This window comes from Nannobrachium achirus, assembly GCF_963921795.1.
Source record: "Nannobrachium achirus genome assembly, chromosome: 7".
NCBI classification, from domain to species: domain Eukaryota; kingdom Metazoa; phylum Chordata; class Actinopteri; order Myctophiformes; family Myctophidae; genus Nannobrachium; species Nannobrachium achirus.
In genome coordinates, this window is record NC_137816.1 from 55,997,591 (window position 1) to 56,024,098 (window position 26,508).

The window sequence follows — 26,508 nt, forward strand, 5'->3', positions numbered from 1 at the left end:
CTAAAGTTTTCAAATAAATGTAGTGGAGTAAAAGTACAATATTTGGATCCGAGATGTAGTGGAGTAGAAGTAAAAGTATTGGAAATTGGAAATACTCATGTAAAGTACAAATACCTAAAGAATTACTGTACTTAAGTAAATATACTTAGTTACTTTACATCACTGCTGGAGAGGTCTTATGTGAACAGGTGCTCCAGGCCCTGAATATTTAAAGTGAATAAATAAAGACCACGAGTAATATTTAAAAATGCATTGGATCTTTTTGTTTTTCCTGTATCGGTTTCACCCTTCTGCCCTCCATTGGACTTATATGGTACTGCCAGTGTTGGGGAAATTCACTTTCTATTCAGTTCTCCATTTCTCCATCTCGTTCATAATTCAGATTTTTGAACTAAAAGTTCATGTTTCCAAAAATGAACTATTTTAGTTATTTTTTAGTTCTTTCCCCCCTTTTTTCTTCTTTTCTTTCAATACGTTGCTGCGAGCTGCGATTTAGCAAAATGATTTCATCCAATTTAATATTGAGTTGCCCACAATGTTTAAATATAATGTGCCCTGCCCACCCCACTGCTCACTCTTCCTGCACCCCTTTGCCATGTGAAATGCCACTGAATCCATTATCCTTTCCCTATGTCATTGTCTAATGCTGATAAGCTTTTATTGTGTTTCTAAATATCCCACATCCTGCGAGTTTCCGTGTGCAGAAAAATAGCAGATCTACAAGCTCCATTGTGAGCTTGTAGATCTGCTTTTTTCGTCATGCAGCACGTCGTACGACAAATTCTAAGTCAACCTTTACTTGGAAGTGTGTTACGGTTGGACGAGGAGGAGAAGGAGGCGATGCACTGTGTGCACACAGCACTGCCCAGTGCTAAATAAACATTTACTGTAAAGCGAAGATGCGTTCGAGCATTACATACAAAGTGAATACAAAGACGAATCGCCGGCAGGTGCGGCACGAACGAGCCAACAAGCACGGTTCATGAACGCCAGAATGAGCGCGTTCAACAACCTACGGTTTTAAGATTTAAAAGGACAGTTTTTTGCATGTTGAGTTGACGGGCGCCTCTGTCTCCGTTTTCCCCTGGTTCCTCAGCACACCACGCTGCAGCTGATCAAGGAGGCGTTGGGGCAGAACGGGGTGGTGTCGCCCTCTCCCTGCAGGGAGGACTCGCCCGTCACGGAGGTCCTCAATCAGGTGTGTCCCTCCAGCTGGAGGGGAGCCTGCAAGACCGCAGTCCAGCTGCTGTTCGCCCAGGCCGGACTGGTGAGTACTAGAAAAGATACCACAATAAGATTCTGAATCATTTTGGTACTGTGATTCTTTTTTCTTTTTTTTCTCTTTTTACTTCATTTTAGTGTTATTTTCATCGCCTTAAACCAGTGGTTCTCAACCTGTGTCCCCAAATTATTTTGGGGGTTCCCCAGATGATTAATTTAATGTGCAACATTGTTTTCTCACTCGAAAGTAAACAAACCAAATTTCTAAAGTGACAATTTATGGACTTTTTATTACCTCTGAAATGACAAATTAAACATTGGCCAATTTTTCTAATATTAGAGGCAGAAATTGTGAAAATAGCCGATCTACATGCTCACAACGCCTCCCGTTGCAAGCCGTTGTGAGCATGTAGATCTGCTATTTTCACAATGCTTGTCAGGGTCGGGGGTCCCCAGTTCAAATATGGTTATTTTGGGGTTCGAAGCCTGAAAAGGTTGAGAACCACTGCCTTAAACTATGACGACAAAAGGTTCGTCGACTACCTTTTTTCACTGTCGTCGACAACTAAAAACTTGACTAAAAGGTTAGGGAGGGACTAGTGGAGAAGAGATAAGACATGTCATTTTATGTTTGGTTGCTCTCGGGTGTTGCGCTCTGAAAATAGCAGATCTTACAAGGATCTTACATGCTCCTATGCGTTTTCAGCATGCAACCAAGTGTTTTCAACATTCACCACAAAAAGAAATTATAGTTGTTTTCAGTGGTTGCATAGACGCGTATCATGTTCTGTTCATGTAAACATGCCCACTCAGAATACATGAACAAATGCACTGCGAGTCTGAATTCAACACTAAATAAAGGCTGATGTTCGTCAATCAGTCGTTTCCTGTCTGCAACGAATCTGAGTGCGTATAAATCTGTGTGTGTGCGTGCACAACGAACGTGCACATTGATGTAAGGGTCCTGGTTCGTTCTAGGGGTGGGCGATACTGGATAAAAGCATTATCACGATATGCTTCATGCAGTATCACGATACACGATATTATCACGATACTGTTTTATGCGGGTTTTTAGGTTTATTATGATTATTAGACCCTCACATATATTCTATAGATAATCTATTCATTTGTATGCTGCAGATAGAAAGATAGATAGACTAATCTATGATTTTTTTAATGATAACATTCAGATTTTTGATTAAACAATTATCATTTTTTACCTCAAAATATTTACTAGTTGGTGTGATGATGGTTCAGGTCATTCAAATGGGTCCCAGAAATGTTTTATGGGTTCCCTTAAAATGTTATCAGAGTGTTACTTGTGAGCTTGTAGATCGGCTATATTCAAAACAATTTGGCGGGACCTCTCTGGGGGTCTCGACCCACAGGTTGACAACAACCCATGCCTTACCATTGAAACTTGAGGGAAAACAAATTACCTTATGGTTGGTTTATTAGACCCACACAGATATTCTATAGATAATCTATTCATTTTTATGCTGCAGATAGAAAGATAGTTTTTTTTTAATGATAACATTCAGATGTTTGATTAAACAATTATCATCTTTTACCTCAAAATATTTACTAGTTGGTGTGATGATGGTTCAGGTCATTCAAATGGGTCCCAGAAATGTTTTATGGGTTCCTTTGAAATGTTTTTTGAGTGTTGTGAGCTTGTAGATAGGCTATATTCAAAACAATTTGGCGGGACCTCTCTGGGGGTCTCGACCCACAGGTTGACAACAACCCATGCCTTACCATTGAAACTTGAGGGAAAACAAATTACCTTATGACCAACCAAAGTCAGGAGGTTTGTTATGATACAAGCTTTATTTTTAGAGAATTACTCACTCATTATCATCCTAGCTTTTCGCTTTTCTACTAACAATAATGGCATGGTTTTTATGACTAAGCCAATTATGTAATAGATAAAATAGACGCAAAATAGACGCGACGATTTCACCGCGATTCGCGACGACACACGCATGCATCAATGGTGAAAACATAAGCACTTTACAAATAGCAGCAAATAGCTACTTGTTTATAGTTAATAAAAACAGATGCATGGATTTACAAGGTGATCTAAATCATCTCATCAATACTGCCAGAACACACAGCTATGGATGAGACTCCAGCACAGTTCAGCTTTGCAAGCAGTGAGATGGCTGATAGCGATAGCAGGACGGATAAGTAGTTTGCGTCCTGTTAGTTTAATGCATCCATTATAAAAAATATGCTTCAAAGAATGCAGGCCAAGCTGCATCACTGCTTTACTAAAGTCCCGTGAAAGTGAAACTAAATCGTGGACCACTGTGCCGTGCTCCTGCACACAATCACAACTCAGTCAGTGCTGTAGACACTCTGTAGCCTGTCTGCGTGCTGCACGGGGGAGGGGCCGTGAAAGCAGGGGACAGATCCTCAAACTATATGACACGTTGAGCCGCGACACGTTATAGCTTGTAGATCTGTTCTTTTTGGCGAATTACACCACAGTACTATAGAAGTATAAATTAAGCAATAGAGCTGCGACTCATGGAACGTGCACTCGCTGTATCCAGAGCCTTTTCTAAATGACTGTTTGTATCACGAGAGAAACGATATTCTGAAATGGCCTATCGTGGCAAAGCTGTATCGCCGAGACGATAATTATCGCCATATCGCCCACCCCTAGTTCGTTCACCCTATTTTAGGGCTGTTTTGAAGCCATTGGCTTAAGACTGGCTTCAAACAGCCGTTGCTACGATCTTTGGGGGGGAAACACTTTTTGATCACGAGCCACTGGTTGTGAGGAATCTGATTCAGTGTAGTATAGTATGCTCTGGTCATTTGGACATTCCTGAGTCTTTTGTGTGCTTATTATCATGGGTATAAAAAATGTCACCAGCTAGTCCTGTAAGGGTGGTTGGTCCATTAAGGCGAAGGATTCCTCACGCATGACTGCTCTGCTGTAGCTTTCCACTGTCAGACATGATGAAAACGGCCGTCTAGAATACTGGTTGACCGTTACAGCCTCCAAACAATACAACGAATATCAGTGGCTCAAATTGGAGACCCCAACATAAAGATGGACGCCACAAAATTAGATATAACAAGCACTCGGAAGTAGGAGTTGAGGCATTATACTTTGTTTGGCTTTGTTTGTTCCACGTAGATCTGCTATTTTCACAATATTTCCCTTTATTGTGCGTAGCATGGGGTTGACGAAACATCAATCTACACTCGCAACTCGCAAAATGTAACGAGTAGTGGTCGCTATTTTAATATCGACGTTAAAGCCCCGGTGCACACAGTCACACTCTCCTGTGGCGGCGCACTGTACGTGTGATGAAAACTCAAGTTCCAACTATTGCTGTGGCGATGGCTAGCTTTTTGGTTTGCGTCGTGCCTAGGCGCTGGCCATTTTAGCCCCCCAAGTCCCCGAAAAAGGAATGGGGAGAAGCATTAATTTTCAAAAGATTTCAAATTTTTGAGAATGGCATTCATAAAAATAAGAAGAAAATAAAAGAAAAGACGTACTATACTAATACAAACGTGTGTGTGTGTGTGTGTGTGTGTGTGTGTGTGTGTGTGTGTGTGTGTGTGTGTGTGTGTGTGTGTGTGTGTGTGTGTGTGTGTGTGTGTGTGTGTGTGTGTGTGTGTGTGTGTGTGTGTGTGTGTGTGTGTTGGGGAGGAGGTTGGCAGCATGGTAGCCATTGTTTGTTTGGCTTGTTGTAATGGAGATGTGGAGGTATGTTTGGCTCCCTTTGAGGGGGCCAAGAAGGTGTAAACAAACACCCAGGAGACACAAAGGAAAGCCCACATTCCTGCAACATCTGGGCAAAGCGATGGGCCAGCCTTTAGAGTGGATCCCCACCAACACTATCTCCACTCTGCTGGAAAGGAGAGAGATGGGTGTTTACAGTAAGGAGCAGTGTAGCCAAGTCTGCTTATTTACCTCAACTGTTTTAATAACGCGGTGGCACTGGCGTAAAGTAGTGAAGTTTTACAACTTAACGCACAACTTTCTAAAATCACTCGGCAGTCAGTGGTCGCCCTCCCCTGTCCAGGTTGGAAAGCCATGGAGGATGGAACAGGATTCATAATAGAGACTGAGGTTGAGTCAGAGAGAGAAAAATAATCAGAAAAGAGAGAGTCATGGACAACAGTAGAGTGAGAACATATGACTGGTGGTGGTGGCGAAAGAGACAACCTTGTCTTTCTCTTAAGCCCCTTTTCGACTGCAGCTTTAGCACCACACTACCACACTGTACCACATAAGAATATCTACATTTTCCATTACACAAATACTTTATTTGTGTACTGATTACATCAGTAAGAAACAAATGTACCCTTTTAACTGTGATTATAATACAACATAAATTTGTATTACAAGTTAACTATCTTAATCATAATACACTATAATGGATTATAACTGTGATTATAATCACTATAACCTATTCATGTATTACTATGATAATTATAATACACTATAATAGACTATAATAGTGATTATAACACAATTATCATGTATTACAACTATATCCTGGTGGTCTAAATGAAAAGTCATTGAGTGATCAGTCATTATGAAGTGTTTGGCCCTGTTTGGCCTAGCTTAGACCTACTCTGGAGTGGATACTTTTTGGTACCACGTTTAGTACCACTTTCACACCACTCTACCAGGTCCTTGTAGTGGAAAAACTGGCACAAGTGGGGGTTGTGGTGTGGTGTTGGGCCATGCCAGTCGAAAAGCTTGAGCTATACGTGTTCGCTGAGACCTGCGTGTCACCTGAGGCGGCTGTCCACCTCGCCCCGTACCGTACTTGATGCACAGAAGACGTTCTGCTCGGAAGCCCAGAGTCTACAGGAGACTGTAATTCAGTCGAATAGGAGTGAATATAATCGGCTTCGTGGCAGAAATTTACGGTCGGAGGGAAAGACGGATACATTTTTATTCATCGCAGCTCGACGTGCTTGTAGATCGGCTATTTTCATTATGCAACCAAGTGTAAAATCAGCCATTACGACACAATTTTCAGCCCACCAAAATACATGTGTGTAGACTAAGTCTTATCAACTAAAATCGTATCATATTTAGTCGACTGAAAGTAGAAGTCCGGAATTCAAAATGTACTTGAGTAAAGTGCAAATATTTCAAAATTGTACTAAAGTACAGTACTTAAATGTACCTAGTTACTTTACAACGCTCTCTGTGTGTGTGCGTGTGCGTGTGCGCGTGTGTGTGTGTGTGTGTGTGTGTGTGTGTGTGTGTGTGTGTGTGTGTGTGTGTGTGTGTGTGTTCTCCACTGTTTATTTCCTCAGTGTGGTCTGAGGTGGGTGTCTGTGATGCTGTTATGTGGGAGGGTTAGCAGCCAGCCTCACTGTAAAACAACATTAGCTTCTTATCTGAGCCTTGAACCACTCCCTAAAATACATCACACACATATAAAATGCACTCGCTTACAAAACAAGCTCTTTATTTCCCTTACACGCAGACATGCACACTCAGCAAAAAATCATAACCATTTATGTCATATTTCGTGTCCTTTCCAGAAACACAACTCACTTGCCAAAAGTCATAATTCATCTTTTTCAATATCTAGTAGCTACTGAGTTGACTACTCTATTTTACTGTTCTCTCTCTCTCTCTCTCTCTCTCTCTCTCTCTCTCTCTCTCATTTCAATTCAAGTGGTGTTTTAATGGTGAGATTCTGCCACAGTGAAGAGTCTCTGTGACATTGGATATTAAAGTTCCGGAAGGCAATTCATCTCTGTCTGCTTGAATGGGTTCCTTGATGTTCCTTGAGTGGAGATATTAATAACTGGAAAGATTTGCACTCACTAAAGTGCATACCTCTGCTATTTGTTAATGCATGACTTTTTTCAACATGGAAACGATTATGACAATTATGCAAAATAATTCCGATTAGACTATTATGTAATAATCGTGGTGGCAGGCTGTTTTGATGCATGCCCATGGATTATCATTTCATTTGGATACCTTAGAAGCCAGCAGTCTTATATGAAAGTAGCCTGGAATCAGACGAATCCGCCGGGGTAGAAACAAATTTGCCCTTGGCGGATTTGGCTCTATTGTGAATCAATTTCCTCACCCCAAAGTGTTGGGTGACCAATCAGGGCCCAGTATTCAAATATGGGCGGGTTTATCATGTAATTTTTTTAAACCACCCCTTGGGGGGAAAAAATCCATATAAATGTACTGGACGCACCAAAAAATTAGAATACGCGGTTTAGATAGAAGCATCTTCCATAAACATGAATGGTCTCAGAAACACAAACGGTTAATGCCTCCCCCCCTCTCTCTCTTTCTTTATGCTCGGATACACCTCTATTAATAACAATAGACGCACTTCCTTTTCACACAGGAAGAGGCTCCTCCCTCCCTGGGTTGCATGGGTCTCAAGGAACTCCAGTCTCTTTCAAAGAACAGCCAACTAATATATAATGGCAGCAGGCTGCTGTATTTATTTGTGGCTGGGGCTGATATTGTGATGTTTGTTTTTTCTCACCCTGAATGTCACCTCTTTGCATACAAACAGAGTCCCATCCTGATTTTTTGGGAGAATAAGGCTTGTCAAAGTTGTCATACCTTGTTATTATTATGTTAAAAAGAGTGGACATTTCCACACATACGTAGATAGTATTTTGTTGAAACTTTATATTAATTTCGTCAACCAAAACTATGAAAAATGTTTTTCACAGACAAAAACGAAATAAAAACTAACCTATGATGACTAAAACTAAGACTTAATATATTGATAATTTCTTCAAGAAACACAAACTATACTAAAATGTTAGGGAGGCACTTGTGGACAAGAGATCCAGTAGAACTAAAAGTGATGTTATGTTAGATTGTGGTCTGAAAAGAGCAGATACAGCATACAAGCTCGTGACCGCATTGCGAGCTTGTAGATCGGCCAATTTCAGCACACAAGCGACCAAGTGCAAAATCGGCACATTGTGACGTCATCGAGGCCCGCCAAAATGCATTTCAGTCGACTAAATCAACTGTAGGTTTAGTCGAGAAAAATCTCTCGATGTTTAGTTGACTAAAACATTTCAGATGACTAAAATACTATGAACTGAAACTACAACAAACCTTTCTGTCAAAATTAACACCGGTGCTGATGCGGTTTGTTCTCTCTCTGTGTGTGTGTGTGTGTGTGTGTGTGTGTGTGTGTGTGTGTAGGTGGTGGTGGACACAGCTCAGATAGAGAACAAGGAAGCCTACGCGCCTCAGATCACTCTAGAGGGCTCCAGAGTGCTGGTGCAGGTCCCCTCTACCTGGTAAGGAATCACCTTTCAACACTTACAGTATATGAAAATCTATTCCAGGGTGTCCCAAAGGGGGTGCCGTGGCATCCCAGGGTGCCATGATGCCAGTCCAGGGGTGCCGCAGAATTATCTGATTTCATCAATATCACTTCACTATGCTTAGTAAAACAGACCTGATTTGCACTGTACTTGATGAGTTATTTTTCCATCTACGACAACTCTCTTCACCAAAAATAGCAGATCTACAAGCTCACAACGAGTTGCCTGGTCCCGAAGCTGTGTGATCATTTGTTTTATCAGTGGTTCTCAAACTTTTTCATGTCAAGGAAGCCGAAGTTGACACTAATTAGCCCGTGGACCCCCATTTGAAAAGACATGCCAGGGACCCCCATAAGAGACGATTATTACCGCTCTAGCAGTGATTCTCAACCATTTTAATTCCCCCTGTTTGACATGCATTAGGCTACAGTACAGACCCTCATTCAATGGTATTTCTATCTCTGAGCCCCCAATTTAAATTGTAAAATCTATGTTAATTTAACTCTTGAGTGTGTCTGAGTTACATTTGGTTCCTAACTATCATTTAGCTGGGGACCCTCTTGGAACTCCCTCAAGGACCCCTGGGGGTCCCTGGACCCCACTTTGAGAACCAATGCCATAGACTAGCTTTTAATCAACACTTTAACCACTTTAAACCTTAAACCTTAAATACTTAATTGACTGGTGTCCTCCAAGGATCTGTACTAGTAGGTAACCTACTTCTCTCCCTCTACACTAAACTTCGCATCATGTTGCCACACACACACACACACACACACACACACACACACACACACACACACACACACACACACCAGTATCGAGGATGTTTTCAAAGCGCTAGACCACTTATATTGCTGAGGTGGAGTGCAACACCTACAATACCTACGGTGCCGTCTGCTCCTAGTGCTTACTGCTTACCGCAACACGTAGTCACCCAAGCCGTGCTACTCTCACACTGCGTTGGCAGTGCCCTTGTGGTCCAAAGGCGAGTGCTTTACCGACTGAGCTACCGGATGGATGTACAGCGTGTACAGGAAAGCAAACAGGAAAGCAAACAGAATCATGCTTGTGATGTGGCCTCTCTCCGCAGGCTAGTATTAACTGTGCAGGATCTCACCTACTTAGATCTCTAACAAACGACAACCTTAAGCTGAATCATGGGAACACTGACATCACAATAAAAGAGCGATGGTAATAGGGCTAAGAACTAGTAGAACCAGTTCTTAGCTCTACAGTATTGCCACCGCTCTTTTGTTGGGATGTCAAAGTCTTTGCTGAACTCTCTGGGCTTTAGCGTTAAGATTAAGATTCTCTCCCCCAAAACTTGACGTAAACCAGCTGTGGAATTCCTTGTATGTCCTACTCTCAGCTTTCCCACCGTCTGTCTCACCTACACGGTCTCCCTCTCAGCTTTCCTACTGTCTGTCTGTCTCACTGCACTGTCTCCCTCTCAGCTTTCCTACTGTCTGTCTGTCTCACTGCACTGTCTCCCTCTCAGCTTTCCCACTGTCTGTCTCACCTACACTGTCTCCCTCTCAGCTTTCCTGCTGTCTGTCTTCCACAGTGACGCCACATAGCGACAGAACGCACATACTGTAAATAAACAAACTCTGGTGAGGGCAATACACATAACTAGCTTGGGGATCATTGTAGGGAGTTAGAGACTTCAGTACTGTTCTCAAATGGGTATGTTTGGGTTGGCACTCATCCGCAAAGTCTCTTATTCGCCCTCTTGTGAAGGTTCAGCGGTTCCTCTCATTCACACCTCCAAGCTGCTGACTGGACAAATGCAGTCTTCTACCGTTGGCAAGTCGACAGCTCTGTTTATTAGTTTGGGGGTCAACTGTCTCGATCTGTAGGGCTCCTTGCCTTTTGTATTTGAGGGAGGGTGATATTCAAACAAACAACCTAAAAAGTGAGAAGCTTGCTTTTTTATATCCCTATGCATCTCCTGCAACTCATTCATTCATTACGGAAAATGAAGCCTGTGTAGGCCTTGCGTTTGACACGTGAAAAATGCACTCATGAATACCGGTAGAGTACGGTAGAGTCAAGTATTTGTCTGTTGTGTAAGTGCACTTGGCCCTTGAGTTGGGGATTGTGGCGTGCTTTTTGCTATGTGGTCTCTCATGCCGTCTTGATGTGCGTAGGTGTCTGAAGGAGGACCCGGCCACCATGTCCCTGCTCCAACGAAGTCTGGACCCAGAGAAGACTCTGGGGCTGGTGGACGTGCTCTACACGGCCGTGTTTGACATCAACAGATGGAAGGAGAGAAAGTGAGTTGATGATTGAACCTCTGAACTTGGGTCTGGTTTCCGGTTTGATCTGCGTTTTCTAGTTTTTAAAACATTGACTGCAAGAATTAAAACATCGTCTACTCTGCTGCTGCCCGCAATCAGAGAGTTTTTTCACTAACCTTTGAAAAATTGAAGGATATTTTGTGTCGCCCGGCTCCGCTCCGCCCACTGGTGTTCTCAAAAGACGCGCATGACTCTCTCTTGCAATTGGGAAATAACATGTATCCAGGAGTGATAATCCATTGGGGATGCCATTGCCTCATGCCATTGGAAATGTATTGTCAAGTTTCTCCATCAACCCCTGTAGACTCAGATCAGCATTTTATTTTTTCCTTTTTTTTGCGGTCATATGAACCACGTGGCATGTGGTATCCCACAGAGCCCCGGAAACAAATGGTGATTCATAGGTTGGCGAACATCATCATAGTGTAAAAAAAGAAAAAACATTTGTCATATTTCTTCATTGGGCAAAGGAGTCACTTTCGGTTAATATTGAAGGTGTTGCTCTCTGCTTCTCCCTTCCTAACAGAGAACAGGCGCTGCCCACCATTCAGATGCAGCTGCAGCGGGAGATCCCCGACTACAGCGTCCACTCTGACCTGCCTCCGGGCACCGGCTCCAAGATGTCCAGCGGCTTGCCCAAGACCATCTCCAAGCTCACCTCCAAGTTCACCTCCAAGAAGGCCTCGTCCAGCTCGGCCAGCGGAGGAGGAGGAGGAGGGGGAAGCTACTCCATCCCCAGCACCCCGTCCCGCAGCATGCTGTCCTCCAGGCACGTGCACACATAGACATCAAAGGGGGCTTGAGCCCCTGCCCTTTTATCCATCTGTAAAAAGCGCCTTCTCCAGACCATGAATGCAGTTTTTGAAAGAAATGCAAATGCCCTCTTTCCATGCCATATCTGAAGGCAGCATTCAAGAGAATTGCCTTGTCCACACTCTCCTGAACTTGAATGCAGCATCTTATGTTGAAAGAATTGCCCTCTCTGTGTAGAAATCCATGCTGTTACGCCACATCTCCAGTATTGACTTGATTATGGTTATTTCAGTGTGGTATAACGCTTGAAAATAGCCGACCTCCAAGCTCACAACGCGTTGCAGCGCAACACATTGTGAGCTTGGAGATCTGCTATTTTCAATATTTCCACCAAAAGGTCCCTTTTAGAAATCTCAGCCCCTGCTCTCTCTAACATTCTATGCACGTCCATGCTGTCCTCCAACAACAGCTCTTCCTCCTCCGAGGACAACAAGCCCAAGAGCCTTGCGCACCACGGAGGCGACGCCCGGCTGCACAGCATCCTGCAGATGGGGGGCGTCGGTCTGCCCTGCGGCGGCGGCGGCCCGGAGCCCGCCGGCCCGCAGCTGCAGCAGGGCCAGCAGCTGTTCCTCAACGGCGAGGACCAGGGCATGAACCTGCCCACGGACCAGGAGATGCAGGACGTCATCGACTTCCTCTCAGGTAGGGTGCATGGGCGATATAGTGATACATATCGTTGAGACGTTACGATGTCTCCACGATATGCCTTTTCAGAGATATCGTATACTTAATATCGTGATACAATATGAGGGAGCCATTTCTGTTGATTTGTTAATACAGAGATTCATTGCACAATTCATTCAAACCTGCATTTTGGTCTGAATGGTCTGTAAAGCATCATTCCCACCAGGCACAATAAAGATAAAGATAACAAAATATATCTTTCTTCATTAGAGTGGATAGCAGCGTCCACACCACAACGATAACGCCGACATAATTGATGTGAACGCCGATATATCGTTATCTTTATCGTGCCTGGTGGGAATGACGCTTTACTTTTTTTTCTTTTTTAACCTTGTATGTGGTTGTACCGTTAAGTAACTTGAAAAAATAACAATGTAAAAAAGGAACCGTGATAAGATGGTGTATCGTGATACAGCTTGAAAAACGTCGTGATATTCTGTTTTCCCATATCGCCCACCCCTTCTCTTCTCTCAGGCTTCAACATGGGCAAGTCCCAGCAGGCCTCGCCGCTGGTGAAGAGGAGGAACTCGGTGGCGTCGGCCAACCCGGCCGAGCTCAAGCCTCCGAGTGGGGCCTCCTCCTCCTCCTCCTCCTCCGCTCCTCCTCCTCCTGCTGCTCCTCAGAGCTCCCAGGTAGGGACGAGACCATAATTATCCTTATTATCGCCATAAGAAACACTCACAGTAATTGAGTACCTGAGACGAATAACAGTCGAAGTCCATATTTTGAATATAGATATATTTTGATTTACCAGACTGTAAACCACAAACTACGGTAGTCATTTTTAATCTGTTAAATTGTCAATGCACTCCCCCCCTCATTTTGTTTAATTGTTATCTGCTCCCTTTGTCTGCTGAATATTGCTTGTACAGACTTATACTGTTGTTCCACAAACTGTTGGAGAAATATACTGTTTTTCCACTTTCCATAAGTATTATGTCCTATAATTCCTAATATATATGAGTTAAGTAAAAACACCTAATTCAACAAAATGAGGGGAGTACATTAAGAATTTAACAGATTAAAAATGACTAGTTTGTGGTTTACAGTCTGGTTAATCAAAAAATATCTATATTCAAAAAAGATTAAATATGGACTATATATAAACTGTTATTCGTCTCAGGTACTCAATTGTATCGTGGAGATTTTAATTTATCGTGAAATTATCTTCCGTCGTGCACTGGGATCAACTGACCCTTTATCAGCCTTTTGGTTGGTCCCTGACTGGCCAACCAGCAGACTCTTTCTGCCTTGTTCTGCCCTAGTTCCTGCTCTTATATGGTTGTTTATGTTGAATTTGCTAAAACATCATTTTTGGAAGAAAAAACATGTTATGCCCAGCCAGAAAAAAACATGTTATTTTAATTTTTCATTATATCCCGATTAATATCTTAAATCGCGATTACTTTGGTCACAATAACCGTGACATGAGGGGAACACACACCGGACGTGGAGGCGGCGCGGAAGCGGCGCGTCAAAACATACGGCCCCATTATTTTCAATGAACTAACCCACACCGACGGCGTCAGGCGCGCGCAGCCGCGGGTCTGCCGCCTCGCCTGCCGTACCAATACGCAGATGTTCTATTTTTCCTGCGTTGCCGCGCAGTGAACATGTTCTCCAATGGTTCTCCCCACGGGGGGAAATGGATTTGCTGTGTGGCAGCGCGCCGCATCCAGTTGGGGTTTACCGCACGGCACTTCACGTGCGTCGGTACCGTGACACGACGCTGCGCAGCCGCCCGCGTCCAGTGTGTGCTCCCCTATGAAATGTTCATATCGTCCCACCCCTACTCCCAGGCGGTGTCTCCCCACGGCACTCTGCAGCACGCTCCCTCCCAGCAGCAGCCCCAATCGCAGCCTGTACAGAAGCAGCAGCAGCCACAGCAAACCCCTCAGCAGCAGCAGCAGCAGCAGGCACCACCCCCACAACAGCAGCAGCCACAACAGCCCTCCCCTCAAGCCCTGCAGTACTACCAGCACCTGCTGCAGCCTATCGGCCAACAGCCGGTGAGACACTTTATTTGGTCAGGGGGTCACTTTGTGGGGGGTTAGGGTTAGGGGAGCCCACAACATTAACAAGGCACGCTCTGCTGGTGCACAAGACGCAAGGTTTTTTTTTGCTGTACACAACAGTACTTTTTTTTTTTTTCATACTTCCCTGTAACTTTGTAACCTTAACTGCTGTGCTGCCTCTGGGCGACTGATTTCCTCTCTTGGGGATAATAAAGGTATCTTTCTATCTATCCCTCCCCAGTCCACCCAGCTTCCCCCTCAGCAGCCCCAGCAGCAGAGGGTGCCCAGCAAGTGGCAGCAGCAGCAGCAGCCGGGGCCCCAGCAGCAGCAGGGACCCCCGCCCCCGGGGGGGCTGTCCCCTCTGGGGCCCATCGGACAGTGGAGCTCCCCGGGGCTCCCTCCTCCTCCCGACCTGAGCTCGGACCTGTACAGCCTGGGCCTGGTCAGCACCTACATGGACAGCGTGATGTCGGAGATGCTGGGTCAGAAGCCCCCGCCGCCGCAGGGGCCCCGCAACAACACCTGGCCCAACCGGGACCAGAGCGACGGCGTGTTCGGTGGGGGAGTGATGGGAGAGACGCTGCCCTTTGACCCTGCAGGTGAGTTTGGTCCAAAGATGTTCTGATTATGAACCCTTTAGAGACCTGGGACGCATTATTACGCGTTGTTACTTTAGCCATTATTTTATGCTTTAACCATAAAGAAATGGAAGACATACAAGCTCACAGCGTGGCACCGAGTGCTGCGCTGCGAGCTTGGAGAGCTGCTATTTTTTTTAATCGTGAAAATTTGAATATGTTTTACCCGATTGTATAAATGTCTTCTAAATCATTCTTCTAAATCAGTGGTTCTCAAAGTTTTTAATGTCAAGGACCCCCAAAATTACATGTATTTGGCTGCAGACGCCTATCTCAAAATATGTTGTTCCAGGGACCCCCCAGAAGCGTTACAAAGTTTGCCTTGAAAAATAGATTTGAAGGGAAAAAATCATGATTTTTTAAAAACAGCAGATATATAATCTTCAATAGCTTAAGTATAAAATGGCTCGATGCCAATTGGAGACACTAGAGGCTAAATGGTACACAAATCCTGCAAATGGCCTCCAGAGTTGGTGTCGAAGAGTCCTTGAGCCACCATAGAGAGTGTTAAGGGTCCATTTGGTTCCAGAAGTACACTCTCAGAGTTACAGATCTGTTCTCAGGGCATATTATGTTTTCAGGGTGTTTCTGGAAATATTATTGTCCGCTCAAGCGATCATGTATGTCTGTGGCAACAATGGAATCTTGACAAAACTGTCCACCACAAGCCAACATGGTTGATGACTCTTTTCCTGAAGAATATCCAGACGGGATCTAAACGTTTAATTTGCAACGACGACAAAACAAAAAACGCGGTGTCGCTCATAGATCTGCAATCTTTTTAATAACCCAACATATGAATGGATAAAGTGGTTCAAGTGATTGTGATGCGACCTACATTAACCACTTTGGCTGGATAAACCTTCAATAACTTTGATCCACAAAACATAACCGTCTAACTGATCTTGTACCCGACTTACACCGCTCTGATGTTGTAGGTCATAGTGTAAACAAACAGCTGTTTTTTGTTTAGTTTTTTTTTTCCTCTCCTCGTGCCAGCCCCAGCGCCGGGCGTTTTGTAAATGTAACAATCTATGCTGAACTTAGAATGTGTCGGTGGCTATTTTCCTTTACAGTGCACCGGGCCAGACAGACCGGCTTTTGACTGTAGCCCCGGTGCTCATTGTGCGACGCTGACTTAAGGCCCATTGTTGAATTTTCTGCTATGCTAGACAGTCTGGGCTAAACGGATTGAGCTCCGGGGCACGGGGCGGGCAAAAAGAGAGAGAGAGAAAATAGCTGATGTTAACAAACACACCCGTCGGTCGGCAGTGGTCTAAAGTAACTAAGTACAAGTACTCAAGTACTATGCGTATGTACAATTATGAGGTATTTTTTACTTTACTGTTAGGAATTTCCAACTTTCTGTACTTTTACTTCGGCAAATATGGTACTTTTACTCCACCACAATTATTTGAAAACGTATTATTACAACAAAATATGCATTACCCACTTCAGCCCTAAATACATAAGTACATTTTGATCCCAATACTTTTACTCAAGTAAAATTTGAATACCGGACTTGTAACAGAGTTTTTCTGCATTGCATTATTGTTACTTTTACTTAAAGTAAAAACACGTGAGTACTTTTCCCACCACCGTCGGTTGTTGGTTGTGTCATTTATTTGACTTCCTCTTCCTCTTCATGGCACACAGTGGGTTCGGACCCGGAGTTTGCGCGCTACGTGGCCGGGGTCAGCCAGGCCATGCAGCAGAAGAGACAGGTCCAGCACATCCGCCGGCCCAGCAGCAACGCACCCCGCGGCAACTGGCCCCTCCCTGACGAACAGCAGCAACACCGGACCTGGTCGCACCCCGAGTACTACAGCGAAGGGTAGGTTTAACCCATTTAGGCCTAGAATTATTGACTGCTTTAACCAGTGAAAAACAGCAGATATACAAGCTCACAGCGCGGCACTGAGTGCCGCGCTGCGAGCTTGTAGATCTGCTATTTTTGAAAAAGTCGTGAAAATGTGTGCAAATCTTTTAACTATATGTATTTTCAAAGTGAACGTTTGTAACTCAAATTCTGCTTCTGGGTGGTCCCTGGAACTAGATATTTTGAGATGGGGGTCCGTGGCCAAATAAATATCATTTTGGGGGGTCCTTCACATGAAAACAGACTAACTGAGCTCCACTTAAGTGAGAAGGACCTTTTCTTTGACGATGGCTGGCCAGATTGCTCACATAGAAACATAGGGTTTTTCAAAAAACCTTAGAAGGATTCAAAAGACACTTATAGAATCGGGTCAAAATTCTAATTTTCACGATTTTTCAAAAATAGCAGATCTACAAGCTCGCAGCGCTGTGAGCTTGTATATCTGCTATTTTTCAATAGTTAAAGCATAAAACAATGATACACAAAATGTGTACCCGTTCTAAATGGATTAAACACTCACCCCGAGTACTACAGCGAAGGGTAGGTTTAAACACACACCCTGAGTACTACAGCGAAGGGTAGGTTTAAACACACACCCTGAGTACTACAGCGAAGGGTAGGTTTAAACACACACCCGAGTACTACAGCGAAGGGTAGGTTTAACCATACACAGCATTACACATGGGTTAAAGTTCTACCGACACTGAGCCACGCTATGAGCTTATATATCTCCTATTTTATCAGTATAAAATATTTTATCAATATTATATCAGTATAAAATAATGGTTAAAGTGGTTAAAATCTAAAGTGACACATTTACAGTGTCCTCACAATATCCCGCCCCAAAACAAAAAACATCATAAACATTGAATATCAATGTTCCCCGACCCCAGTTAAAGGAGTAGTTCACCCCCAAAATGACTTTTTTTTCCTATTGATTACTCACGCCACGGAGCCAATGTTTTTGTATTTGTCACATTCCTAAGACAAAAATTGTATTATTGTAAATGTGTGTACATTTATTGTTTCAGGAATGCAACAAAAAACTAAAAAATATTATTGAACTCAAGTCTCCATGGCGTGAGTATTCAATAGGAAAATAACTACTCCTTTAAGAGAAGCAATGATTTAGGCCAGGGACGCTGGTGTGAGTAAAGAATAGAAATGGGCAGCATTGTAGGGGAGAGCCTCTTTCTTTGGTGTTTTGCCCAATTTGCATATTTTTGTGAGGTTAGATTTAGGCACCACCTGGGCGAAACGCCAAAGAAACAGGGGGTCCCTAGAAGCTGCAATAGGAGCTTCTAGTCCCCGAACAGGCCTGCGAATGTGTTAAAGCCAACATCTGTCTCTTGTCATTGTCGGCACAGGGAGGCGATCAACAGCAGCTGGTCAGCCAATCAGGGGGACTCGGCCAGCTCCAGTGATGAGACGTCTTCAGCCAATGGAGACAGCCTGTTCTCCATGTTCTCCGGACCGGACCTTGTAGCAGCTGTGAAACAGAGGAGGTAATGAAAGCACCTTGATGGGCCAGTGTGAATTTATTCCACTAAAAACTATGACGAAAAATGTTCGTTGACTACCCCTTTTTTTCACTGAAGAAAGATGGATGGATGTTTTTATTATTTATAGTGTCCTGCACACTTGCAACACTTGCAACATTTACATAAATTACGTAAACCAAGATATGAGACATATCGAAAACAGAAAACAAAGCAATGGTGACTAAAACTATTACCAAATAACTAAGATGTTGTGCAGGTGTTGAAAATAGCAGATCTACAAGTGCACAATGTGTCATGTTTTGCGCTTGTACCTCTGCTAGTTTCGGGAACACAGCCAAGTATAAGTCAGGCGTTACAACACAATCTAAAGGTCCGCCGAAAATACATTTAAATAAACTGTAGATTTAGTCGACTAACATCATATGATATTTATTCAACTAAGATTAAAAACATATGACTAAGACTAAATTACATTTTATTCAAAGAACTAAATCAAAATTAACACTGCTTATGGGACCAGCATGCTGCCAGCGCAGACACCAAATTAATAAATGCTATTAACAGTTATAGTTCATCTGCATCGCTGTCAGAAGTGATTGCTAACAACGTGGAAAATGATGAGTCAGTAGAATACAACAGATGCAGTGACGAGTGTGTGGGGAGGAGTCAATTGGCAAAAAAACGACTAAATTGGTGGAGAGAGAAAACAACTGGAAAATTGTGGTTCATTGACCGCTTTATCAATTCACCGGCCAGTTTTTATGCTGATGATTCCTCTTTTCTTGTCTGCAGGAAACACAGCTGCGGAGAGCAAGAGGCATCATGCACCCTGCCATCGCCACCGCTCCATCACAACCTGGACGACAACCAGGTAAACAGACTGCTTTTGTTTCACATTGACGGTTCTTGGACTATTTACCAGAGCACATTAGCCACCGGCCAGTTACAGTAGCTGGTAATATAATACTTAAGTTACCAAAGAAAGAAGGTGGGAGGGGTCAGTCATTATGTTAGTGGCCTATCTGACACATGAGAGAGATGGAGAGCCAAGCAAATCGTCATTGTCGGGTGGAAACCGTGTATGTCCAAAACTGTTTGTTTTGTATTTATCATTTTAAAAATGAACTAGTGCGAGGTGTTGTGTGCTTGTAAATCTGCTATTTTCACTAGTTATGTGCGACACTTTTGTATGATGAAGTAGGGCTTTAATTTACCTAAAAACATACACATTTGAAATTCTTGAAATACAAGGTTTCTGCCCGACAGTGACAAAATACAAGCGATAACATTTTGATCAACCGTTGAGTTTCTCTGACACTGTTTTTTTTTTTGGTTCCTCAACAGGACAGCAAGACCAAGACCTGGCCTCCCAAGGCGCCGTGGCAGCACTCCGTCGCCCACCACGGCCTCACCAACACCATGCCCAATCCTGGCTCTTCCTTGTACCAGATGAACCTGCCCCCTTCTTCCCAGTGGAGCGACTCCATGCAGATGCTCCAATCTCCGGTGTGGTCCACGGCCAGCGACTGCTCCCCCTCCACGGGAGGAATGGCGCCCGGGTTCCCCTTCGCCCAGCAGCAGCAGCAGCAGCAACAACAGCAACAACAGCACAAACCCATAAGCAAGGGATTCAAATCCTTCCCCATCAAACATGAGCACCGGCCCTCCTACCTTCACCAGTACTGATGATGACACTGCCCCCCACCCCCAAACCAGTGTATTACAGTGGTGGTGGGAGGGCCGTAATATCGGCTCCGGTTTGATTGGCTAAAATGCAGTAAAATGCTGCGACCATTCAGCAGCAAAACACCTCTCAAATTGGGGAGGAAAATGTCAGCCTTGGAGAGTACATGCATACATACGCCAAGGTAAAAAATGAAAAGTACACACACTGGCTCAACATTGTTTTGTATCTATATTTTTCCATGTCCCGACATCCCCATTTTAGAAAAAAAAAAACAAGACAAGAAAAAAAAAGACATATTTTGAACTGCCATATTTAAAGCTCGAAGTGACACGTTTCATTGCTAAAGGTGGACACACACCGGCTGCAGATGGCGCTCGTCAAAACAGCCGCCCCCCATTATTTTCAATGAACATACCCACCACCGACGGCATCAGACGCCCGTTCGCGCCTCGCCCACCGCTCCAATAAGCCACTGTTCTATTTTCCAGGCGCGTCTGCGCGCCGTCCGCAGCCGGTGTGTGTTCCCCTTGACAGCGGTTTAGCCTCCATGGTAGTTTTCCTGTCTGTTGAGCCGTCTTTAGCGTGTCTCTCAGGTGAGTGCTGGAGAGACGGGGGACGGCCATGGACCCAACTATGCTTCCACAGCTTAGGTTGTGTGTAAGGAGATGGTTAGAAGTGGGGCAGAGAGGGGGGCTTTAGCGAAAGGACCTCTGTTTGTTGCCCAATAATTAATATACTGTGTCTACATAGCTGTAACTGCCAAATCTCATGTCGGATGACTCAGACTTACAGCTACCACCTACTGTTTAATAGCTTGTACATTACTGAAGTTGAAATATAAATATTTAGTTCTTTTTATTAAGAGGCTTTGAGCAGGCTCAGCATAAATATAGTAAACCAGTGCAAGAGGTGTAATTTGAAAAGGAAATACACTACTTTTTTTCAACAAACTGACAAGAGTTTAAAAAAAGAATTATAAGCGGTAAACTATGTGCCATGTTGGTATTGATAGCACTTGCAGAAATATTATTTTCCAACCAAAGCGTCGTTCAGAAGTTGAAATGGTGCTGAAGAGATGGGAGACGGTGTAAGATTATTTTGTATCTGCAGTAAGGTTGACATGACCTGTGCCCCCGGCACTACCAGGGGACGTGTTTACTCCCCCTCCCCCGAGCAAATACATTTCCTCTTCTTTAGAAATTGGCAGGTTTTGCTTCAGAATGACACTAACTACTCCTAAAAAAAAGAACCTAACTTTTTTTCCATTAAAATACAATATTTTTCTTGTACAAATATTGACAGTATTAATCTTATTTTTGTATTTTCTTACATGTTATACCATTACTGTATGTTAGTATACTATAGGCATATTACATAAGACATATTTTTTTCTCCCCCCCTCTGAGATGTGAAAAGCACATTTTTTTTTTTCTTTTTCCTTTCCTACAGAGTTGAATTACACCATTATATATATCTAAAGGTTACCAAATATGCCAGGCTAAAACACTAAAACATTGTTTGTGTGAAGAGGGTATTTTGGGCCCTTGTTTCTTCGGTTTCTATGGCAAAATGGGCTATATTTAAAAGGGCCCAGAATGTTAACTTTTTGTGATGTTTGCGGATGCCAATGTTGCCTGTATTTATGAAAAATGACACCATGTTTTCTGAAAAACTAACATACTTAACATGTTTACAAAGAATTGTTTGCTGTATATACATATAAATATATATCTTTTTATAGTTATGTGCTTTGCACAATCAAGATATAGGGTTTGTTGCTTTTGTCTGTGTTCTCTCCCAAACTGTTGCAGCCTCCCCCCCTTCCTTTTTTTTTTTTAAAGACATCATTTATGACCTTGGACTGTAACTGTTAGCATTTCTCAGCTGTGTCAAATGGTTTACTAGTGGCTTCTACAAAAAAAGAAAGACAAATGTTGCCCTGATAGAAGATATGATGAGGGGCTGCTTGGCTTATGTTGCTTATTGTTCTCCTGAGCTGGCAACTAAATCTTTCCAAGTGTACCAGCAATGCAAAAAAACAAATAAAAAACGACTAGCAATTCAAGTGTCTTTGTCTTCATTTGTAATATACTATATACTAATTTACTAAGGATATGATGATGCCAATCTGAATTTGAAGAAAAAAAACACTTTAATCGTTTTCCACATCTTGAAAGTACATACAATTCAGGCACACCTGTATTGAATTTGAGACACCATGAACTGAATTCTAGGATGCAGGCAAACCTTTTGTAAAGACACATAATGTACATGTATATAATACACACCTAAGAAAGTCTGCACACCAAATTGCTGCTACCAAAGAAAGTTTACTCGGTTATAATAAACACCCAACATAACTTAGAACATATCATGTTCACTTATGTGGTTTTAAAACAGTCAATGGCTTCTTGGGAGAGCATCAATTGGTGTTGTAAACATTTAACCTAAAGAGGGAACGATGAGATTCCTGCTCGTTTTCCAATCATCTACTTCGAAACATTAGACGAGTGTGTTGTGATGTTTGACAGAACAAGAGCGAGAGAGAAACGTTATATGGCTTCCATCACGTCTCTCCATGTTCATCTGTAGCTGCCGTCGATGTCGCTGGTTCTCCATTGGTGGCCTAGAAATAGAAAACAAATGGGTGAATATTTAGTGGATTACAACAACGTATCAGGTTGGAAATGTCATGTGTTTAATAGAGCGGCCCTCTTGTCCAATTGAACTGAATTGTAAGAAACATAAAAATTCATACTGCTATGCTATGATCAACATTGTTGAAATCTTATATCACAACTTACATTTGAGGATGGAGGCACAACATCAGGGCTTGCATCAGCTATGGTTGCCAGATAAACTATGTTGCGGTGCAGGATCTGTTGATATCTGGTAAACAATAAAGAGTTTTATGAAACATGCTTCACTGTCTGTTATCTTGTCTGTTTATCAAGGCTTAGAACAGCTTGTTTGACTTACTGCACACACTCCGCTGCCCTTCCTCTCTGCATGTATTCCGTTATACATCGCACTAACTGGTCGTTTTCATCAAGCAACTGGAAAAAAAACACACAAAAAGGGCAACATTAGTGTGGGTATTATTTAATTATGTCAGCATTTAAAAAGTACCACCTGAATATTAAATGTCTCTGTATTATAAACACAAACGAGTAAGAACATCTTCCTTTCTGGCCCATAGGAACTCCTGATTGAGGTACTTTTCTTTCTCTTCTGCACCATCTGTAACTGTATGTAATTTTTAATCATTTACCTCTAGGGCGAGGTCGCGCCATGTCTTTGCCATCTGGCCAGTGATGTATATCGGAACAGTTACCCATGGAGACCTTTCTAGGATTTTCTAGACTTTAGGATCTCCTTTTAGTAGGCCTTGTACCATTGAACTGAACCGTCATGAATCTGTACCTTCTCCTATGCAAACTTCTAATAAAGTCTTCAATCAATCAATCACTCCTGGTACCCATATATGGAGATCCATGTACTGTATGTATATGGGGATATATGCTGTGAGAGCCCAAACATGCTTACTCAGTTATTCATTATGTGAAAGTCCTATGACGTCTATATACTATAACGACCCTGCAAGAGATGGGGCCGTAACTCGCCATGCCAAGCGAGCTAGCTCTCTTGGCGTTGCGGGTTGCCTACCTTGTCTGCTGAGTGGGGGGCTGGGGTTCGTCTCCCGTAGGAGGCGAGCTGCCCCACTCAGTCTGCTAAACGTTACAATACATACAATCTCTTTTATGTCCATACATAGAGATCCCTGTCTGTAGAACCATCCTGTCTGTAGAGGCCATCCATATATGCAATCCAATCCATATATGGCCAAGAAAGACCATATTATGGACTGTCTTGGCCATATATGGATTCTGGAGATCCCTGATGTCATCAATATTAAGTCCATATCTAACAGGACTTCATATGGGAATGCCCATGATGAGGCCACATCAGCCACATACCAGATACCACACTAACAGAATCCATATATGGCCAAGACAGCCCATATCTGTGTGGCTGGTTCTACAGACAGGGATCTCAATGTATGGGCATAAAAGGGATTATGTTAATGTGGTTCCCCTGACATCACAGTGAAATCAGAATGTGATGTCAGAGCGGCAAACCCATTCTGTTGGTGGTTCCCCTGACATCACAGTGACACCAGAGCATGATGTCAGAGCGGCTAACCCATAGACCGTATCCCTGCTCTGAGGAGAAAAAAAAAAAAAAAAAAATCCCTGCTCTGAGGATCTGACATCACTGTGACATCACATGTGATGTCACAATTGAATCCCATAGATTCAATTGTGACAGTACAGTATGAAACAGAGCTGCTACCTTTAAATGCATTCTAAATCTTAGTTTTTATTTCTTATACTATTTAAATTGTATTGAGAAAAAAAAACAATGCTGCTATTAGTTCCAAAAGCTTTATACCCTGTATATAAAAATTACACAATGCGACATAACTCTGACGTGTTTACCCAATGCTGTACCCCCTCCAACTGTAATATATATATTCCCCATTTTCAACTGTTTTTATTTTTATTTTTTTGACACTTGCTTTGGCAATGTAAACATATGTTTTCTCATGCCAATAAAGCTACTTTGAATTGAATTGCATCCATATAACAATCATCTGTATGCTTTATTATTATTATTTTACAGGTATAAATATAATTATCCATAGAATAGTCATCCTACCCTCTGTATGGTTTCCTGGTTGATTTTGGCTCTTCCTCGGAGTCTCTTCGGCACGAAAGCGATAGACATGATGCTGATGTTGAAATTGTTAACAGAACATTACTGTAACTCAACGACTACAAGCTACACTGCTACGTGCTAACCATGGTGCTACTGCTAACTAACTGAACCAAAGATATTGGACTGAGCCCTGAGAGGACCAGGCAGCCAGCCAGCCAATCAGCACGCGCCGTCCCACTGCGCTATGGGATCTCTAGAGAGAGTGGCGCCAATGAGGGGTCAGAAAATGAACTGGTCACGTGACCCATGTTTCGAGAGTGTCAAGAGGGCGATTTAAATAACATTGGTTTCAATAGCAGCGTCGCGAATATCGGCATTTTTAGGTAAATATACAACATGAGAACTGTTTTATTTTAAAGTATTGCACAGTGACAACTAAAGTCTCTGTAATATGTACTTTATACTATTGCCAAAAAAGCGATGTAAAATAAGTGGTTTAAGATAATTAAAGTCGGGCTGTTGCCTTGTCACTGGCTACTGCGATGTAATAACGTTGATAACATGCACAATAGCACCACCGAGTGGCAGGTGAAAGTAAGGCAATGAAAGGCATGTACTCTGTTCTGTTTGTTATGGAAGTCGTATGGACGTCGTTTCAACGTCTTTCTCTTTTTGTAGCCGCATACCCGAAGCAGCTCACTCAGGGTTGACTCGGACGTTGTTTGGACGTTGTATGGACGTCTGCTTGCGGCGTCGTATGGCGACGTTTCGGTATCCAGGCTCATCACAGAGGGTCTGACATGGACGTCCTATGGACGTTGTACGGACGTCCGTTGGTTGTGTCAGTGCGCCCCCCAGTGGGCAGCGAGGCTAACTGAAAGAAATACTTATTTGAGAATTAAAGTTTCAAAGATGGCTTTGCCTTTTAACAAACCTGCAGCCCAAGTAACTCATTAACACCAGGGATATTGCCAAAGATAATTACTGGGCAAAAAATCCAGCCATGATAAACAAAACCAACAACACAGTAAATAGGCCTGCAGCAAATTATAACGACCACTTAGTTGATTAATTATCTTATCTGTTGTGGTATTGATACTTTTACTCAAGTAAAGAATGTGAGTAGGCTACTTCTTCCATCACTGGTCGCTGTTCAGTGTTCACGGTACGGGTACACTACTCTAAGTGAAATGACAACAATAATACATAAAAATATTCAAGCACCCTAACAGAGTGAAATCCATCCACTGCTGCCACCTTGCGTTTACATAAAGAACTGACGCTAGATACATTTATTAGAATTTGCATAGGAAAAGATGAACCCCATGTCAAGAACAAAGTCAACATTAGGCTTGACATGTCTCCTTTCCGACATGTCTCCATTCCGACACTAACCCTATCTCTAACCCTAACCCTAACCCCCATGGGAGTGTCGCCACTCCGACAATAAGAAATCAATTTCGGAGTGGCGACATGTCGGAATGGAGAGAGCCTCCCCATATTTAGATAGGTGTTTTTTATGGGCATTAACTGTCTGTCTCTGGTGTTCCTGATTGCTTTGAAAAAGGTCAAAGCCATCACCTGTTCAGGCCATCACAGGGCAATTTAGAAAGAGGAAAGATGCTATAGACAGAAAGGCTGGTTGGATATTTTCAGACATATTGGGGGCCCATAGTATAAACCAGTGTTTCTCAAACTTCTCAAATTTCAATTTCCCCTTAACTCGGACAGTGTAC

At 43.0% G+C, this 26,508-nt stretch overlaps 2 protein-coding genes across 2 annotated transcripts in view; one reads left to right on the top strand and one right to left on the bottom strand.

Moving 5' to 3' along the window:
* garre1 (granule associated Rac and RHOG effector 1) overlaps positions 1 to 22,118 on the top strand; it is a 74,287-nt gene extending 52,169 nt beyond the window's left edge. Inside the window, exons 7-18 of the mRNA XM_080730712.1 lie at positions 1,097 to 1,267; positions 8,408 to 8,505; positions 10,686 to 10,811; positions 11,362 to 11,604; positions 12,058 to 12,290; positions 12,807 to 12,964; positions 14,132 to 14,341; positions 14,589 to 14,946; positions 16,642 to 16,819; positions 18,232 to 18,369; positions 19,159 to 19,237; positions 19,711 to 22,118. Of these exons, the coding sequence (XP_080586838.1) occupies positions 1,097 to 1,267; positions 8,408 to 8,505; positions 10,686 to 10,811; positions 11,362 to 11,604; positions 12,058 to 12,290; positions 12,807 to 12,964; positions 14,132 to 14,341; positions 14,589 to 14,946; positions 16,642 to 16,819; positions 18,232 to 18,369; positions 19,159 to 19,237; positions 19,711 to 20,052 (2,334 nt within the window). The 3' untranslated portion in view covers positions 20,053 to 22,118. The remainder of the gene's footprint in view (positions 1 to 1,096; positions 1,268 to 8,407; positions 8,506 to 10,685; positions 10,812 to 11,361; positions 11,605 to 12,057; positions 12,291 to 12,806; positions 12,965 to 14,131; positions 14,342 to 14,588; positions 14,947 to 16,641; positions 16,820 to 18,231; positions 18,370 to 19,158; positions 19,238 to 19,710) is intronic.
* Positions 22,119 to 22,209: 91 nt separating this feature from the next.
* ss18l2 (ss18, like 2) lies at positions 22,210 to 24,915 on the bottom strand. Its single transcript, XM_080730621.1, has 4 exons — positions 24,773 to 24,915; positions 23,033 to 23,109; positions 22,858 to 22,942; positions 22,210 to 22,679 (listed from the first exon to the last, which is right to left on the bottom strand). The coding sequence occupies exons 1-4, from the start codon at positions 24,839 to 24,841 to the stop codon at positions 22,620 to 22,622; spliced, it is 291 nt and encodes a 96-aa protein (XP_080586747.1). The 5' UTR covers positions 24,842 to 24,915; the 3' UTR covers positions 22,210 to 22,619.
* Positions 24,916 to 26,508: the final 1,593 nt, after the last annotated feature.

Excerpts from the sequence above, each read along its gene's own strand:
- ss18l2 (XM_080730621.1), bottom strand. The coding sequence starts at position 24,841 with ATGTCTATCGCTTTCGTGCCGAAGAGACTCCGAGGAAGAGCCAAAATC. Across the intron at positions 22,943-23,032 it reads AGGGCAGCGGAGTGTGTGCA|ATATCAACAGATCCTGCACC; the intron begins GTAAGTCAAACA and ends ATTGTTTACCAG. Across the intron at positions 22,680-22,857 it reads TTGTGCCTCCATCCTCAAAT|GCCACCAATGGAGAACCAGC; the intron begins GTAAGTTGTGAT and ends TTCTATTTCTAG.